This window comes from Sylvia atricapilla, chromosome 6, assembly GCF_009819655.1.
Source record: "Sylvia atricapilla isolate bSylAtr1 chromosome 6, bSylAtr1.pri, whole genome shotgun sequence".
Lineage (NCBI taxonomy): Eukaryota > Metazoa > Chordata > Aves > Passeriformes > Sylviidae > Sylvia > Sylvia atricapilla.
In genome coordinates, this window is record NC_089145.1 from 50,486,859 (window position 1) to 50,504,913 (window position 18,055).

At 44.7% G+C, this 18,055-nt stretch overlaps 1 protein-coding gene and 1 long non-coding RNA gene across 2 annotated transcripts in view; both read left to right on the plus strand.

The window, feature by feature from the left end:
- Positions 1 to 1,611: 1,611 nt before the first annotated feature.
- On the plus strand, positions 1,612 to 5,906 carry LOC136363230 (uncharacterized). The gene is made up of 2 exons (XR_010743939.1): positions 1,612 to 1,894; positions 4,563 to 5,906. It is a non-coding gene; the product is annotated as an uncharacterized lncRNA (long non-coding RNA).
- A 3,002-nt stretch (positions 5,907 to 8,908) lies between these two features.
- The window catches only part of CCDC88C (coiled-coil domain containing 88C), a 95,513-nt gene continuing 86,366 nt past the window's right edge, over positions 8,909 to 18,055 (plus strand). Inside the window, 4 exon segments of the mRNA XM_066321920.1 lie at positions 8,909 to 9,058; positions 9,153 to 9,253; positions 16,518 to 16,600; positions 16,603 to 16,625. Coding sequence (XP_066178017.1) covers positions 8,999 to 9,058; positions 9,153 to 9,253; positions 16,518 to 16,600; positions 16,603 to 16,625 — 267 coding nt within the window. The 5' untranslated portion in view covers positions 8,909 to 8,998.

The following is an 18,055-nucleotide window of genomic DNA, read 5'->3' on the forward strand; positions in this document are numbered from 1 at the left end:
GAGTTCATTTGCAATCACTTTCTAAGGTTGAGATTTACAAAGTATTTTAAATGTCTGTGATAGGGCAGTTCTCAGCAGTAATTTTTACAGAGGTTAGGAGTTGTGCACGTGGTCACTACAGGATTAGACACAATCTGCTGCCGCAGGCTGAGTCCCCATGTTTCAACAAACTGTGAAACTTGATTTTTGCAACTTTGCTGTCAGAGCAGACATTGTGACAAGGAAATCTGCAATTTTGCAGGTTTTTTTAATTAGCCAGAATCTAAATCCAGCTCAAGCTGTCAAACTTTTCTTGAGCTTAAAGTTCTCAAAATTCATCCATACAGTCATCTGCAAGTCTTCCAGGCTCTATCCCAGGAAACCGTTCTGAGATGGTCAAGGGAACACTTTCGTTATTCTGTTCCTTTAGCAACTGAGTGCTCGGATCTTGTGGTGTTTGATGCTGCAGTCTTCCAGACTTTCAGATACTTTCATAATACTTGTAGAAATCTTGGATTTTGAAGCATTTCATTTAACAGAAGAAGTATTACGCTGACGTTACTGGGCTTGGTTGAAATAATAATGAAAGCAAGAACTTTTTGAAGTTTTTTATATTTTCATAAAGCTCTAAAACACTGGTAAAACATTAGGCTGTACGTCCTTTAATGCTGTCTAACTTGTGGTTAGATAGATAGCTGTCTTCCTAGTTACCTAATGCTCATAGCCTGACAGGACATGTCTGCACTGAAATAATATATTCATGGAAGTAGATGAAGGGTGGGTATACTCTTGCCCAGTGATGTTCACTTTTGTATTCATGGAAATCTTGAAATGTATTTTAGGGGTAAAAAATATACTGGGATTGTGAGAAGTGATGGAAAATTTTTTTAATGAGTGGGTTTGAATTTATAGGTGGAAAAATGATGTTAGGAAAGAGTACTCTGTTCTAGATCCTTCTTTGGGCTGATTTTTTTCAAACCATTTGTCCTCATCCCAAGACAGCTGCATGTATATTGTACTAAGCATGGCTCAGTCATCTTAATTGCATTTTAACTGTGTCTTGAAGTATGGTTTACAGGGCAAACACTTCAGTGTTTACAGACAAGAGCCAGGGTGTTTGTATCATCTGTAATGGCCCCTCTATTCCTTCAGTGGCTAAAAGACTTGATGCTGATTCCTTGGATCAAGGAATTGGATCCTTGGATCAAGGATTCCAAGCTTTGAGCCTAGACTTACTGGGAATACCAGGCAGAATGTATGTGAACATACCTGGTCCCTCAAGGAATCCACACTAATGAAACTAATTCCAGGTGATCTGGAATATTTCCAGATTTTTTTTCTAATGTGTGCAGAGTGTGGCTGTATTTGGGTTAACAGTGCACATTACCACAAAAGAGATCTCCTATCATGAAGGTGAAAAGATCTAAACTCTGGTGTATCTAAAGGGTGAGTTGCCTCTAGAATGAGCTGTCTGTCATGTGCCTGCTTGGCAGCAAAGACCAAGCTATTCATTCCTTCATCTCTCACAGCCAGCCCAGGTGAAGCATTGTGTTCTCATGGAATTAAGTGCCGAGTAGGCCCAGTCCTTTAAATGTACTAAGGATGGAACTGTTCAGGTCGAGCTTGCCTGTGTTTTTACATCCCTGCAGAGATGTTTGATTGGAGAACTGATGGGGCTTTGTTCTCATGTTGCTGCTGTGGTGCTGTTAGTCAAGCAGCTGCCTTTTCAACCCAGCACAGTGAAGTTGGATGCCTTGCTAAATGATGTTTCCTGGTGATCTGTAGAGTGGCCACTGAAGTTCACTCTTACTTCTCTCAACTGTTCTACAGCTGCAGAGGCATTCTGGGGCAGTGCTGTCAATGGCAGAGCAGCACTGCAGTTCCCCTGCCTTGAGGACATCAACTCCCATTCCAGGTAAGTTGTGAAAGCAGGAGACTTCTCAAGATGGGTCATCCACAGCCTATGTGTAAAACTGGGTAAGCATTCAAAGAAGAGAAGTTGCCACAAAAACCTCCTGTGGTAATTACAGGTGGGCCTGTAATGCCCACCTTCAATTAGAGCCATAATCTAATGCCTTAATTCATGTGAGGGAGGCATAACTTACTGTATTTTGGGGGTTTCTTGTACAGAGCCAGGAGCTGGACTCAACTCTTGTGGGTCCCTTCCAACCCGTGATATTCTGTGGTTCTGTTCTGTGGTTCTCTTGTATGATTTTCATCAGTGCCTGGCTACCTGATGAGCTTGTAGATCTGATTAGATGTTACTCTAGTTTCAACCATGTTCACTGGGGTATGAATCTTGTGGGGGTTATAAATTCATAGGACAATTGAAAGCTGAAATGAAACCCTGTAGACTGCTGGGAAAAAAAAAAAAAGGAAGGGGGAAGATGCCATCTTCTGTATGCCAATTGTATGTATGAACAATGTAAAAATAATCTATAAACCAGTGGGTAATATTAAAAAAGGAGAACGCTACTGGCAAATGATTGAAATTGGCACTGATTTACAGTGACTTTAGATCTGTATCAGTGGCCTTGCTGTGCACTGTGAAATGTCCCAGGGATGTACAGTATCTGTCTCAGGACTCTGAAATGGCTCCATGGGAACAACTGTTAGTGTTTTAGGTTGAGACCTGGAAATTATCTGGTACTGGGTGGAACTGTGCTCCCAAAATGCACATCTGTAATACAGATGGGGGATGATTTGGGCTGAATAGAACTGATCTTCTAAGCAAGTGTAAATTATGGGCTTCAAGATACGGTAGGTGGGCTGCCCACCTGAGAGGGCTCAGCAGCATTCCCTGGCCAGTGTGAGTGAGCATTCCTTCTGGAAGTACATACATCCCTGAGCCCATAGGTCATGCTCCCAAGTTTTTAGACAAATCTAGTCTTTTCTCTTGTGTCTGGCAGCTTGCAGCATCCTACTGGCCTTTGTAAAATATACAGCAAAGGATGGCTAGGAGCTGATGTAGGTCAGGAAGAGAGGCTGTATCACTACAACATGTCTCATTCTCTCTGTGCTCTTTGGATACCCCACCTGCTACTGCATCAGTGATGGGAGAACAGAGTTACACTAATTGATAAACTGCCTACAGGTCTTGCATCAGAGTACAAAGACAGGTAGGAGATGTGAATAGCCCAAATTAAAAAATGGGGTTTGAAGAATATTGTCACCACAGTAGAGTCCTTGTGTGTTCTGCAGTGAGTCTGCAGTAACTCCAGCATCTGTGAAATACCAGTGTTAAAATGCAAATAATTCTCTAAATCATCTGTAATTTAAAAAGTCTCACTTCTAAGGGTGTAAGTCAAGTCCATGAGATTTAAAGTCAGTTTCTGTCCACACTGGCCTTCTCTAAATAACATTAAACTGTTCTATAATTCAGCTAGAATTAAAGCCACCTTCTGTGTTTCTGCACATTAGGTCAGTGTACATGATACATAAAGTACTGACCACCAATTTTTATCATATTCTTTTAGAACAACTGTATCTAACTCTATCACTGGACAACCTTAGTTTTGTGCCTTCTGTCACAACCCCTCAAAACTGGAGTCTTCCATTAGTTCCTCAAATTCTTCTTCCCACATCTGTGACTCTTGCACACCGAAGTGAATTTGGAGTGCTATTTGAGCAGGTAGCAGGGACACAAACTTTTTCATTGCCACGTTGTTCACTGTTCCAAGACATGGCTCTGCCCTTGGTGGCTATCAGAGGTGGTGCTCCCAGCCCTGCTGCCATCTGCCTCACTGCTGAGGCTTTGTTAACTTCTCCCTGGAGTGTTTTCCTTCCATGTGAATTTACCCTTCAACTCTAGCCAGCCTAAGTATTTCCCAAAGCTGCTTATAAAACATTTGGCTGTGCTTGCCTATTATTTTTACCTCACCCCCAGTGTCATAAATGTAGATATTGATACCCTCTGGTATAACTAGTGTCAAAACAGTCTGAAAACCTAAAATTCCCTGAAGTGCTGGACCTTCAAAATCACATTCTGTTTTTATAAGGACATTTTCTAGTTATGATTGATAGGAATTGATACCTACTACTTCAAATATTTTTCATACTAATAAAATACAATCAAAATATGTTCTATTTAATACATTTTAGTTCATTCTGTGCTTTCTGTGTGTCTCTAATTTTTCTTTAAAGTGGTCAATAACAGGTCCTAGTCTGGTCCTACTGGTCCTTCTTTTTCTTGTCTCATAATTCCCAGTTAGTGCTGTTGACGTAGTTCTTCTTTTACTTCCTGACAAAGTGAAAGAAACTGAGAATATACCCCATGGCAATCTTCTGCCTGGTTTATTCCCTGCCCTGATGAGAACACAAGGTTTTGGGTAAGGTGCCCAAGCCTTTACACCACTATTCTCTTCAGTAATCACCTTCTCAACGAACCAGGACCTGCTGTGTCTTTAAAACCTGCCAGACACCGTTGCTGCTGGTGCTTCAGAGGACATTTTTCCTGATTTGTTGGACAGGAAGTTTACACCCTGCTGAGCTCACTGCATTAGATCACTAGGACCAGCCTTTGCTTCCAGCCCCTCTTTTGGTTATCAATCTAACTAAAATTAATTTCTTTTCTCTGCTTGCAGGCCCATGAGCATTCCTCCAATGCTGTGACCTTGATTACTTCTCTGAAGGGTTCAAGTCAAGAATGTTATGTTACCATTTTGTGTTTGCCTGGGATGTTGAGTACTCCTCCCTTGCTTTCAAGTTCATGCAAAGAGCCATAAACCGCTGGTGCCCCTTCATCTCCTCCCCATATCTTTTGTTTGTATTAACTTAGTTTGCCTTGTGTATTTGACTCTATTTATTTTCTGTGGACTCAAAGGTTTATGAGATATTTATTCTGCCCAAAGTCTCTCTCCTTGTGTTTTAGATTTTGTATTATGATAGTCTCTTCAGGAGCCTAAGCAGCTGGCTAAATTTCAGCACTGAACAAACATGTGCCAAAGGTTAATTAAAGTTTTTTTTTCTGGGAATTTCTCTCTGAATGTTTGGGATACCAGCCACAGACTGTAAATCACCAGCATCTCCCCCTGCCTCCCCCCCACTCCGCATTCAGATTGATCCAAGGCACATTAGCAAATACTTCTGGGGTTTTTCTGTGTGTTTTGGTAGCACATACAGGTTTGTTTCTTTTTACTCTCATTCAAATTTCTTTACCACCTTTGTCTAACCAAAACGAACAAGATTGAAAACAGCATTTCAGAATGGAATAACACGAGGACCAAAGCTATCTGCTGACCACCTTGTTTTTCTCCTGGCACCCATTGTTTACAGCTCCAGAGTCTACTTAAAGCAAACTTGCTCCGTAGCTGAGAAGTTGGTTGATGAACAGTCAAGTCATATTTACAAGAAAGCTGCTTAAAGACGGTCCCAAGCCAAGGAGGAGAAAAAGCTCTTTCCTGATTACCATGAGTTTAACTCTTGTATTGTAACCTCATGAATTCTGTTATTCCCATCCCTCAGCAACTTACACTTCAGACAGCAGATGAATGGTGGAGCTTTGTTGATGGTTGTACTCGTTGCTAGGGGACAGTCTGAGGGGGGTGAATTATGCCATTTACAGTCAGCCTAAAGGAACATTTGGAAATGTTTGAGCTTAGAAAGTTCCTTCTGTAGTCTGTGTCGTTGAAAATCGAGTGCTTTGTGGGTGTGAAAAGTGCTTTAGAAATAGACATGATGATAATGGAGGCATTAAATACACTGGTGTCTTTAGTAGCTTGTACCTATGCAGGTGTCTTAAATCACAGTTCTAGTGCTTCTTTAACTCTTTTATAATTATGTTCTTAGTTAAAAGCTGATCATGTGAAATGGTATCGAAACAAAATTATTGCAAATCACATTAAACTTAAATACTACAAATTTTCATCATTGCTATGCTGTAAGAAGAATGACTTCTAAATGCAATTGCTTGTACATCTGGATGTGAACTTTTTTGAATATATTTGTTATTATTTGTTTTATTTTATCTGCTCTGGGAAGGCGGCAGCTTTCGGTGCCATCAGAAATAAGGATTTGACCTGTAGTAGGTAGGTGAGGTTTTACAAGATGTATCTTTGGTGGGACACAAGGCGGGTGAATAAAAGCGCTCTCACTATAAATGCTAAAGCACAGTTTGGAGAGGATGTGGAGGAAGCACACACCCCAGCTGGGGCTGACAGACTCCCCACAGAATTACCGAGGGGAAACCCTCTACACTCATTCTGGGGGCTCGTAGGCAGGCTTTTCCCCAAGCAGACAGCCTGCCCTCCGCAGCCGGCGCCCAGGGCTGCTGTCGGCGGAGCTGCCGGCAAGCCCGGCCTTGTTCCCGGTCCGGGGCTGCGCTCTGCCCGCCGCCCGCGGCTCGGGGGCTGGAGCCTCGCAGCCCCCCAGCGTTTCCAGCGGGCGTCCCCGCGGCCTGCCGCCCTTGGCAACACCGCGTGCCCCTCGCCCCAGGCGTGCCGAAGCAGTTTATGGGTATTTTCCGGGCTCCCTCAGTGCCCCCCGCGCATTTCAACGCGACCCAAGGGCCATTTCCCGAACGCTTCGCTTTCGGCATCCGACCGGAGCGCGCCGCCGCCAGAGGGCGCCCGGCCCCCGCCCGCCGCATTCCCCATCCCGTTCCCGAGCCCGTTCCCGGGCCCTGGCCGTCCTGCTGCTGCGGATAAGCCTCCAGCCCCCGCCTCCATACTGCCCGAGGCCAAATATCTCCTGTAACACAGGCAGGCACCTTGAACAACGCGTGAGCATCTGGCAGTTAACAGCACCCTCAGGAATGTTTCCTGGATAAATTTGGGGGTTAAATCCGTGCTCCATGATGCGCCTTCCCTTTCAATTCTCTCACTGCTGGCAACACCTGGATCAGACTCTGCAGCTGTTGCTTCTTTTCAGGAGTCTGTCCTACAATAGAGTTGCATTCACGCTGTGAAAAGTGAGAAAGCATTCTTGCATCTGTGTTCTGTCTTCTGTGAATAGGCCCGTATAGTTTTCACATACTAAGTTGTTTTCTTTTGATTCTTTTGATGAACATTCGCATCTGTTGTAAGCACTGCAGTAACTGCTTTGACTATTTAATGAAATCTTTCCACAAAACAGGAAATCATAAGGCTTCAAGAAATCAAAGTATGGCAGTCCATCTTTCTGAAGTGCTGAGAAACTATTAACCATCTTTTTTCTGTCCATGGGTGTTACACTCAAAAGTTACCTATTTCCCCATCCAACTATAACAGATGGTTTGCTTGCAAAGCTTCCTTCTTTCCAGGTCCTGGAACAACTGGACTACATGACTCACATAACAAAGGGTTAATTTAACCACTTGCGTCCTCCTGGTACATCCTCTCAAGAAACTGAGCAAAACAGCTCGTAAACAAGCTGCAATTCACAAGTCCCAGGGTGGCAAGAGGGAGTTATCCGTCCTTGTCTACAGGGCTGCCTAAAAATAAGGATCCTCATGAAGCAGATCATTAAACCCGATCTTTAGTGGGACAAACAGGCCTCTACAATGAACACCAGTGTCTGTCATTTAGTAATAGTTTGCTTGCAAACTGCTCTGGTCCCTCAGGCACAACAACAGATGTCTCCCGCAGCCGATGCACAAACACACGTGTACCCACCCCCTCACCAATAATACGTATCCAAGGTCGGTGGTTAATAATACCCAGAACTTCAAATGTCTTGTCTGATCGTGCAAGATTCGAACCAAAACCAGGCAGAATGCAGTAAGGAGTGGCTGATGCAGAGACTGGTAAATATCAGAGACAAACGACATCCGTGAAAAGTAGAGCAAACTGTCTAACAGAACCCCTGGCACAACCAAGCCCCACTATGGGACACCGCGCTTTACACCGGCCAGCTCCATGACTAAACTATTTATCTGCAGGTTCTGAGCCAGGGATAAATAAAGCAGCAATCACGCAGATCACCTGGCACTGTTTATTTTCCTAACTAAGGACGGGCTGAGTGCTGCTCCTCGGGAGAACAGCCGGCCCCCGGCGGGCACCTGCTCCGGCTCCTTCCGAGCGGGAGCGCAACAGGCTGCGCCGCTCGCCTCGCTCCGAGTCTTCCCTCCGAGCGCTTTGAGCTGCACTCAGGGTTTACGCGGCACCTCGGGAAGCGCCCCCGAGAAGCACTTTGCGGGGAAAGTCGTGCTTTGTAAAGGGTAAACTTCGGCCCCACGCGCTCCCGCTCGGCGCTGGCGCCGTTCCCAGCGGAGGGCGCGGTGCCGGGCGGCTCCCGGCAGGTACAGCCGCCCCCGGCCGGCGCCGCGGGCGGGTTTCCCGGCGAGGCCGCCCATCCCCGCGGTTACCGCGGGCAGGAGGCGCAGCGGGAAGGAGGCACAGCGGGAAGGAGGCACAGTGGGAAAGAGGCGCAGCGGGAAGGAGGCACAGTGGGAAAGAGGCGCAGCGGGAAGGAGGCGCAGCTCCGGGGCCCGCCCGGGCAGAGGCCGCGGCCGCTCCCGCCGCCGCGTGCGGCCGATGCCCCGACCCCACACCGCGGCCCGCCCCCGCGGCCGCCCGGCGCCGCCGCCCATTGGCCGGCACCGAGCCCCTCTGCCCCTGCCATTGGCCGCGGCCGCTGCCCGTCACGCCGCCGCCGCCGCCCGGCTCTAATTGCTGGGGCTCGGGCGCGCCCCGCCACAGGTACTGGGACGGCGGAGCGGCGGGGCTGTGGGGCTGCTGGAGCCGCTGGAGCCGTCCCGCGGGAGCTGCCCTCCTCTGCTCCCGGCCGCCGGGCGTTTGCTGTGGCGGCTAAGCCTCCTCCCTCTCCCGGCGTGGCTCGCTCTTGCCTGAGGAACCCCTGCTGCAGCCGCGGAGCGAGCTCGGCGGGGGAAGACCGGCCTGTTGCCGTCGGGAGGAGGGAGCGCGGCGAGCGGCCCCGCGTGTGCCCCCGGCGCCGGGCGGGGCAGCGATGAGCCGCGCATTGTTTGCCCTGTAGGCAGCGCCCGGCGGGCAGCGGGGCGGCGGGCCATGGGCTCCGCGCCTTTGTCTCCCGAGTGAGCCGGCCCCAGCCCGCAGCCTCCCGCCGCCGCCCGAGCCCCGGCGACATGGACGTGACCGTCTCCGAGCTCCTGGAGCTCTTCCTGCAGAGCCCCTTAGTGACCTGGGTGAGCAGAGCGGGGAGCGAGGGGCAGCCCTGTCCTGCCGGGGGTGGCTGCGTCCGCCCGCCATCCCCCAACCCTGCTGTTCTTCCTCCGGCAGGTGAAGACCTTCGGGGACCTGGGGAGCGGGGACCAGGACAACCTCGGCGTCTACATGGACCTGGTGGATGGCGTCGTGCTGAACAAGATCATGCTGCAGATGTGAGTGGGGTGTGAGGGCGGCGGGCGCTCCCGCGGGTGTCGGGGCTCCGGCCCGCGGCTTTCCCCCGGCGGCGAGGGCGGCCTGCGGCCGGAGCGGTGTTCATTTCGGTCGCGCTTCGAAATTAAAAAACAGCGGGGGAAAAAAAGCTCCGAACCAATCCACTTCCATGATTCTTTAACTTCTTTTTCTAATCTTTTTGCCTGGTATATGTGTGTTTTTCCTTTTTTTTTTTGTTTTTCCTCCTCCTCCTAGTTGTCTTAGTTAATGCTACGGTGGAAGGTGTGTGGAAGTACAAAGAAGGAAATGAAAGTACAGTATCATATAAAGCTTTGCTAGGAGGGTTTCCTCTGAACTTTGCTTGCTCTTGTGTAAACTTTGATACTAAATACATAATTTGGAAGAATCTTTGAGTGCTGCCTCTTTCCGGCGGCACTGTAAGGCCATGTGCTGAGGGAACTTACAAACTGGTTCAGAGATGGTGTGCTGAAAATACCCTAACGTCGAAATGAATCGTTGTTAGGACTTGTGCTATGTTTTTAACCACATCCTTTCTTGTCGTTGATCTACTGTGCTGCCTGAGAGCAGAGCCTGACTGTTTTCTGTTTTCTCTGTGTTTTATTTTAAATGTTCTGAGGTAAATCTGAGAGAGTTTGTGGGGACAGATATTTGACTTTCAGAGTAGGATAGTTTGGAAGTCACTCAGTTTTGGCAGTGCATTCTCTTAAGTGGCTGAAATCAATTGAAGCTCGACCGGTGATTTGCAGTGTTAGTCCACCATTTAAATGAAGAATTCATATTAGACTCCTTTAAAGTCTTGAGAAATAACATTAAGTCTGACAATCAATGCCTCACCCACTCAGATTGTCAAGTTTTGTTATCTTCTGGTACCTGACTGCTCCATGTGAGAAGGTAAAAAAAAAAATAAATTCTTTTCATTTGATATTACCACGAGGGAAAATTGTGAACTGGGGCTTAAATAGTGAAGTCAGTGAAAATCCTTGATTCAGAACAGAACCCAGATCAGCCGGCACATGGAGATAACAAACTAGTGGTGTAAAATGTTAGCAGGGATAGATAGAAGCCTTTTGTAAAGAGAAGGTACAATTTCCAGCATTTGAAATTAAATAGTTGCACTTTAAAAAGATTATTTCCTGCAAATTAGAGCCTCAAGTACGAGCGTTGAGATCCAGGCTTGCAGCCTTCCAAGATGTAGGAAATTGATCGTTGTGTTTGGCACAGAGATAGATGACCGACCTAACTATCAAGGAACAGCAGCTGAGTTGGCTGCAGGTTTGACTAAACTGCACTGTTGCCTAATACGTTTATAGAATTATGTATGCAATAGTCTTATTTCAAAACAAGAAAACCGAGTCATACTTAATCATGAGTTTATGAAGTTATATTGTTAGGAGAGTTTTATTAGGTGGTGTGTGCAAACTCTAAATATTAGTGATTGGCTATTGAGCTGTGTCTGAGGAGGTAAGAGGTCTTAAAAGTCGAGGGAGCAACTGAACAGTGGTCTGGGGACAAGGAGTGAATGATAAGATCTTATGGAAATAAGGAAGATAAGCATCCAGGCTGGCTGAGTGCAGTGACAGTAGCTGGCATTTTGTCTGATCTCTTGTGATTTAGAGAGAGAGATGCCCTGGCATGTTTACTAGTTTCAAGCAGTCAGGTAAATAAGTTGGTGGGGCTTTGGTTTTTATTTGTTTGCATTTTTTCCGATCAAACATCACTGCCGGTGATGTCTCAGAAATGAAGTGTTGGAGGCATGAGCACAAGGGAGTAGGAAACTCTCCCATTATACACAATTGGGCCTTTCTTCCCCCTCTTTAGGCAGCTTTAGCAGTGCTTCTAATGGTGACTAGAGCGCTTGAAAGCAAAAGCTTTGTACTGAGAGCCCAAGGTTGTTTAATTTAGGAAGGATTGTAATTTTATTTGTGTATGCTGACTTAGCAAGGCGCTCAGGAGAGGTGCTGACTGACCTTTACTTTTCCCTGATTTTAACTTCAGAAATTGCAATGCAATTACTGCTTACATGCAAGTCAGGCAAGTCTTGCAAGGCATGTTTCTGCCCTATATAAAGCTTTCAGAAAAAAACAAAAAAAACCTGGTGAGCAAGAATTTTTAAAAACTCATTTGTTTTTATAAAGTCCTGAAGATGGCTTTCAGTGCTTGGCTGGAGATTTCTTCCTGCTGCAAGCCTATTAATGAGGGCCTTTGATTAATCTGGAATTGGATTTGCCATGCCATGATAGTGTTGATTGCTTGAAAGCACAGCATGTGCATGCATGTAGAGAGTAGGGGGTGGCAGGGTAAAAGAGCTGGGCTCCTGATGTGGACAGCTGCCTCATCACTTATGTGTTATTTCACTTTGAATTTTTTTTATCCTGCTTGCCTGATTACTGGGACAGAAATAACAGGGGCATGTGAGTTTGCATCTAAACACCAGGTGTGATGCAGTACTTTGCTGCAAGTCAAGCTGCTTCTTTCAAAAAAGGTTTTGAAAGCCAGATTCTTGGGAAATTCATTACTAAAAATACATTTCTGCCCTCCAGCAAAGCAGATTTTAAGTTTAATTCTGGGCAACAAATGACAGGTGGATTTGTGAAGAAATCCAGATATACCTGTTGAGTGGAGATTGCTGAGTGAAAGTAAAGCTTTAGCTGTTTGACTCGTGGGTGGGCTGTAAGAGTTCATTCAGCCCCTAATTTCTGTTGTAATACTTCAGGTTTTCCCAAAATGCTGCCTGGCAGCTTTAGGTGGAGAAGATCCCAGCTGCTTTGTGTTGCAGTGTCAGTTTTTTAGGCGATGGGTTCATCTCAGCAAGGCAGCTGTGTCACCAGAGAGATATGTGACAGCTATCTACTGCTTTGCCAGCCTGCCAGCTCCCTGCTGGCTCTGTGACCAGATATGAAAATAGGGCTGTGCCTTACTTCATCCTCTTGAGAAATGAACTGCCCCTGGGAATGCCAGCCCTGAATAAATGTGGTTTGCTCAGGCTTGCCAAATGTATCCATGGCACGAGGGCAGGGCAGGGGAGCCTGGCCTGGGCTTAGGAAAATGTAGTCGGTAGGACACCAGCTGTTGGGCTTTGCTGGTGATCCCTTTGTTTACTGGTGATCTCTAATAAAAGCAAGACTGATTTTAAGAAAGCTGAATGTTGTTAGGTTCTCGCTGTTAAACGAGTTAAATTTAGTAGTAAGAGTCAGACAGGAGTGTTTGTTTTTCCCACGTAGTTTTTGAAACATGACAAATGATTTTTTGAAATAATTCTGTTGGAAATGAATGGTTTCCTTTGCCTGTGTCTTGCTCATATGTCTATCCCAACCTGATCATGCATGAAGGACAACGTTGATTTTTGCAGACTTGCAGTACTGGCTGAATGCTCTGCATACAAAAATGTTTGTTAATCTTCAAAGTGGAACTGCTGTGTTTCAAGCTTGTGTTGCTGATGGATTTATGTGTACCAGGTTAATGAGATTCTCTGCAGACATACTTTAAAGAACTTTTTTCAGATGGCTGTGTGTCACTTCCTGGTATGAAATTAGCACGTGGTGGTACTGCAATGACTGCCTTCAGTGCCACAGTTGCAGCTGTGGCATAATACCTACCAGCATAAGCAAATATTTGCCCCATTTGACTTCCCAAATGAAACTTCCTATAAGAAATAATGTGGAGGTTTATGCAGGCACATAAGTGTTTTCATGTTGGCTTTTTCTAACTCTTCTCATTGAAAATGGACTGCTTTTCTGTCAAAACATTTAGCAAACAGCGGTATATGTTAGGAATACTGCTGATAATTCTGTTTGTGTTAAAATCCTGTTATAGCAATGCACAGTAATATGTTTTCCCGTTTCAGTTGCTGTCATGGTTTGTGGTACCGTTGATCTGTTGTCTTTAATTGAGGCCATGTGACAGGAACAGCCACGTTGTGAGTGCCCGCTCCTCGTGGTTTGTAGCAAATGGCACAGATACCAGGAGGTGTGTTAGAGATGTGCATCTGCTTAATTTAAAATTTTAGAATGTTACAGAGAGGTGCATTTTCCCACCATTTTCTAGGCAATGTAGGAATCTGCTAGCCTTAGTGGCATTGTCTTACTTGACAGAGGAAGAAGTTGGATGGTAGGAGAGTTAGACTAGCCCCAGTGTGGTGTTTTTTTGGTTAGTGCCTTGCCTGCAGAGCAAAGTGCTGTGGGATGCTGGGCCAGTCAGTTCTTTCTGGCATCTCATAACCCTTGGGCCTTACTTGAGGGCTTTCTGCTTGCTCATCAAAATGGCTTTTCAGAAATTGTAAGAGTGGGATTGTCATTTTGAATTTTTAAATTTAAATGAGTGGGGTTTTTTGTTACTTTTATGAATTGGTGATTTAAGGGATTGCATCATCATGCACTTGTGTTGGAGGCCCTGTGCCTGCTGAACTTGTTACTTGATCTGTGTCTCCTGACCCCTTTTTTCCTCTCTTCCTAGAAGACTCAAGAGCATGTACAAACCAGACAACTTCTTTAAAATGTTTGGGTATATAGTGAGATTTGAGACTTTCTTTTTGCTTATTTGGCTTGGATGGGTCTTTACTGGTTTGTGGTGTACTTCCCTAAGTCATATCTCAGCCAGGACACCTCAGTCTTATTTAGCTAACTTTTTTGATCTTGAGAAGTAGGTGGTTAAAAAAAAAAAAAAAAAGAAAAGAAATGTAGTTTTCATTATATTTGTGTGTAAGGGAAAGACCAAACATCAAAGGACTGAAAAGGCATCTGAGGAGGCGGTGCTCAGGGATTTTTCAGATATGTCCAGATATTAATTTGTTTGGGTTACCTGGTTAGTGTTGCAAAAAAACAAAACAAAACCAACAAAACACCACAACAAACCAAACCTCTCTTTCATTTTCAATGTGATCCAGAAAGCGTTTTCTTTTTACAAAATTCTCAGTGAACAATTTTCACCATTCAGGTGCTGTAATGTACAGAGTTTGGTCTGTACAGCTCTGTCTTCGTTAGGGTAGGATTGTCTTTAAGCACAGAAGGAAGAAATGGGGTCTTGCTTATTGAGAAAGAATCGTTCCATTTTCCTGTGAAGGCAATAAGCTCTGTGGCAGTTTGAAGTGTAGGCTGTGCTGGACTTCCACGTCTCGTGCAGAGGCTTCTCTCTGAAGGAAGCTGAGGTGCTGTGTGAAGCTGGTTACACAGCATGTTCAGAAAACATGTTTTTGAGCTACATTCTATTTTCAGGAAAGCTTTTAACCTGTTTGTGATGGAGAAGTGGCAGGAGTGCCAGAGCTACACTGTGCTGCAGCTTGGCTGCAGGTTAAGAGGACCCTGAGGTCAGTGGCATTAAGGGCTCTTGGAGCAATCAATTACCCTTAACGAAGATGATAGGATAAAAGCCCTGGAATTGCTCCTGAGGGCCTGGTTCTGCTAGTGCTTATGTTCTTGTAACACAATCTTCACTCTGCAAAAATGAGCAGGTCTTGTCTAGGAAGTAGTTGTTCTGTGTCTTAGGTGCCTTTGAAAATTTCATCCAAATCTGCAGTTTCACTGCTGCAGCTATTGAAGAAATAGCTTCTGCTTTCCTGTGGCTGGTCAGTGTGTTTTCAGGATTTTTGCCCCATTTTGTGCTGTTCTAGGAAGGATTATGGAGCAGTGACTTCTAGCCACTCAAAGATGTCAGTTCCTGGCCACAAACCTGGGAGCACTGCCAGACAGTGGCCAGTGGCATTGCAGCGTGCTGCCTGCGTGAGCTTTCACATGGAAATGAGAACTGTAGGCTGACCCTTCTGTTTGGCCAGCTTCTCTTTGAGTGTTTCTTCCCTTTTAGCTTCCCACTTCGTTGTCATGGCCGTGCCTAAAAAAGCTGTGTCCAGCTTCCTTTGAGGTTCAGCGCCTGCTCAGACAGTACTGAAGGCAAGGCTGGCTGCTCAAGCCTGATTGTTATTTGTGCTTCTCCCTCACCGATGACCCATCCTGTCAAACTATTACAAGTGTATTGCAACTATTGCAAGCTTCTGCACTCATGCATCTGAGCAGCAGTAACATGGAATATTTAATACAGATTTTACTTCAAAAGCTTGTTTCAATTGCCTCTTTTTGTTCTTTCTTAATTTATTGTAGTATAAATCTGTATGCAAAATCGTTTGCTGCTGGAAATGTCTTGCTGGTTAATGGCTGTATTGGATATCTGCTTAAATCCATGTACATAAATAATGTGTCTGATGTTATCTGGTGTCAAGGCAGTTTTCTTTCATCTCTGGAATATCTGTATTTTTTCATACTTATTCCCATACTACTGCTTCTGCTCAAGAGGCGCTCTGGAATAGTTGTGCAAAAAAAAAAAAAAAAAAAGCTCTTTGACATACTTATGTAAACGTTGGCAGATAAATTTTAAAAATAAATATTGGATCAGTTCCTCTTTTATTTCCTTGTCAACGCCCGAGTTCAATAATTGGCCCTGGAAGAGCTGTGAATGGCTTAATTAACAGCCAGAGCAGAGCTCTAGGAGGCAGGTGTTTGGATTGTGTAGGAGTCTGCTGATAAGAGTCATTATTAGAGGGCAAACACAGAACTTTGATCTCTGCTATTGGCAGATAAAGATTCTTGGTTCCATTTTTTTCAACATCTTAGAGTGTACAGAGATGATCCGAAGGTGTACATTTGTATGAAAATATTTGCTGCATTTTTCCTGTGTCTTTTTTTATTTTAGAAATAAAATTGCTTCAGGTACAATTCTGATTCGTTTTTAAAATCAAGCAAGAAATGTAGCATGTATGTGAGAGATCTAGTTATATGATATGGGGGTAATAAGTGCAGTGTTCTTATTTTCTCTTTAGTTTGTAATACATCTGGTATTTGCAGTTTTTGCAGTGATCACTGCTTAAGTATTGTCATAAAACTCTAAAGCTGAGAAAGGCATGATAGTATTTCCTAGACTTGCCTTTATTTGAATGAGGAAAACCCCCTATTATCAGAGGCTTGCTTTCATCTAGCTTGCACAAGCTAGATAATCTCGTTTTTCAGGGAAATATGGTTAAGAAGGGAAGAGGACCTGAAGCACTGTGTGGGTTGTGGTAGGGTATTTTGTGACATGCAGGAAATATTTCCAATTTGCACATGGGTGCAGAGGTAACTGGCTTATTTTATAAGGATTAATGCATTTGTACGCTGTGTAATTGTCAGTGTATTTAATTCATAAACTTAAATGTGTTGTTGAGGTGTTAAGTCTTAACACCAGTTTAATTAGTAATATTTTATTTTCTTCCTTTTTTAATAGAGATCCTCGACCAACCAACCAGCGTGTCAACAAGCATGTAAATAATGATACCTATCTTCGGGTTCAAAACCTCACCATCTTGATCAGAACATTAAGACTTACTATCAGGTGAGGTTTCTGCTCTCTGCTCATTAATCTGTGGTGACTGCTGTACTATTTTAGATAGTGCAGGGGCTGGGAGCTCGGAGAAGCTTGCTACAGGAAATGGGAGAGGAAATTGTGTTTGTGTAAAAGTACTTTCAGCCATGCTTTTTCTTCTGAAAATGACAATACAATTATCTTCTCCATCTATTACTCATGGCCAGAGGCTGCTTCCTTGCCTTCCTTTTATTTTTTAAAGACTGGCATAGCATTTGGAAATGCATGTCCTAAAAGAGTTGTTTTGTGGTAGGGTTGTGTATGTTGAGGGTTTTGCTGAAATGGAAGTAGTATTTCAAGGTATAAGACTTTTTTAAAACAAGAAACCTTTTCTTAAAGGGGCTGCTTGAAAATAAATCTCGATGAATAAATGTTCTTAAGATTAGAATATAAACCTTAAATTGATAGGAGAAATAAATCTGTGCTTAGCTTGAAGGTGGACGTCTTACACTCTGGACTTTGGTATCTGAGCAGTTGTTTGTTCAGAACTCCTGAGAGAGTGAAGTGCAGGAATGACTGCAGGGTCTCACACTGCACTTGTTGGGTGTCATTCTGGAACTGTCAGTGTTCCTCTACTGTAACAGTGCTCCCCTAAAACCAGGGTGCTGACAGCTGAGCACTTTTGCAGAGGTAAGAGCGTGTTGGCTGCTACTGGAGAGCCATAGCACAAACTCAGTTGCCTCTAAATAGCATTTCTGTATGCACACTGTTGTGTGTATTTGGACTTCTTATGTGAGACAGTTTCCTTCTATACATCTTTTGCCATATTTGAATGCTGTGCAGTATATAAACCAGGCTGAAACCACTTAGGGTTGTTAGGTGTTGTCTTCTCTGTGTGTCTCAATCATATAATGAACAAGCCACATAAACTGTAGGAGTTGATGGCAGAGTGTTTACCCTGGACACTTCATCTTTTCTGTATGTATAGAAGAGACTATGTGTTGGCTTTGTCTTCAAAATACAGAAGAGATGTAGAGTAGTGCCTTTTCATGCCATTCTCTTCCAAAGCTTGCCTGCTGCTCTTCCATGTGACTGCCACAACTCTGCTCCTGGACTTGCTTAGGGAAGCCTGAAAGAGGGGCACTTGTGAGAAATGACAAAGTCAGATGGGCTGTGTGACTCATGAGTGCAAGCTGCAGCAGCCTGCTGGGAAAACAAAGTAACTCAGGTTTGAGATGGTGTTGGGGAGGGTATGCATTTCTGAAGATGACTGATCTGTGTCTGTTGTAAGATCTGGAGGTGCTGATGCAATCTGATGTCATTCCTGAGACCTGTGATTTCTAAGGGGAAGTTCCATTTGGTCATAACTAGAGGCTGGAGTTTGGGATTTAGTGGATTGGTTTTTTTTCTTCCGTCTTGTTGTTGCTGTTTTTTTCTGTAACTTAGTAAATAGTTTAAAT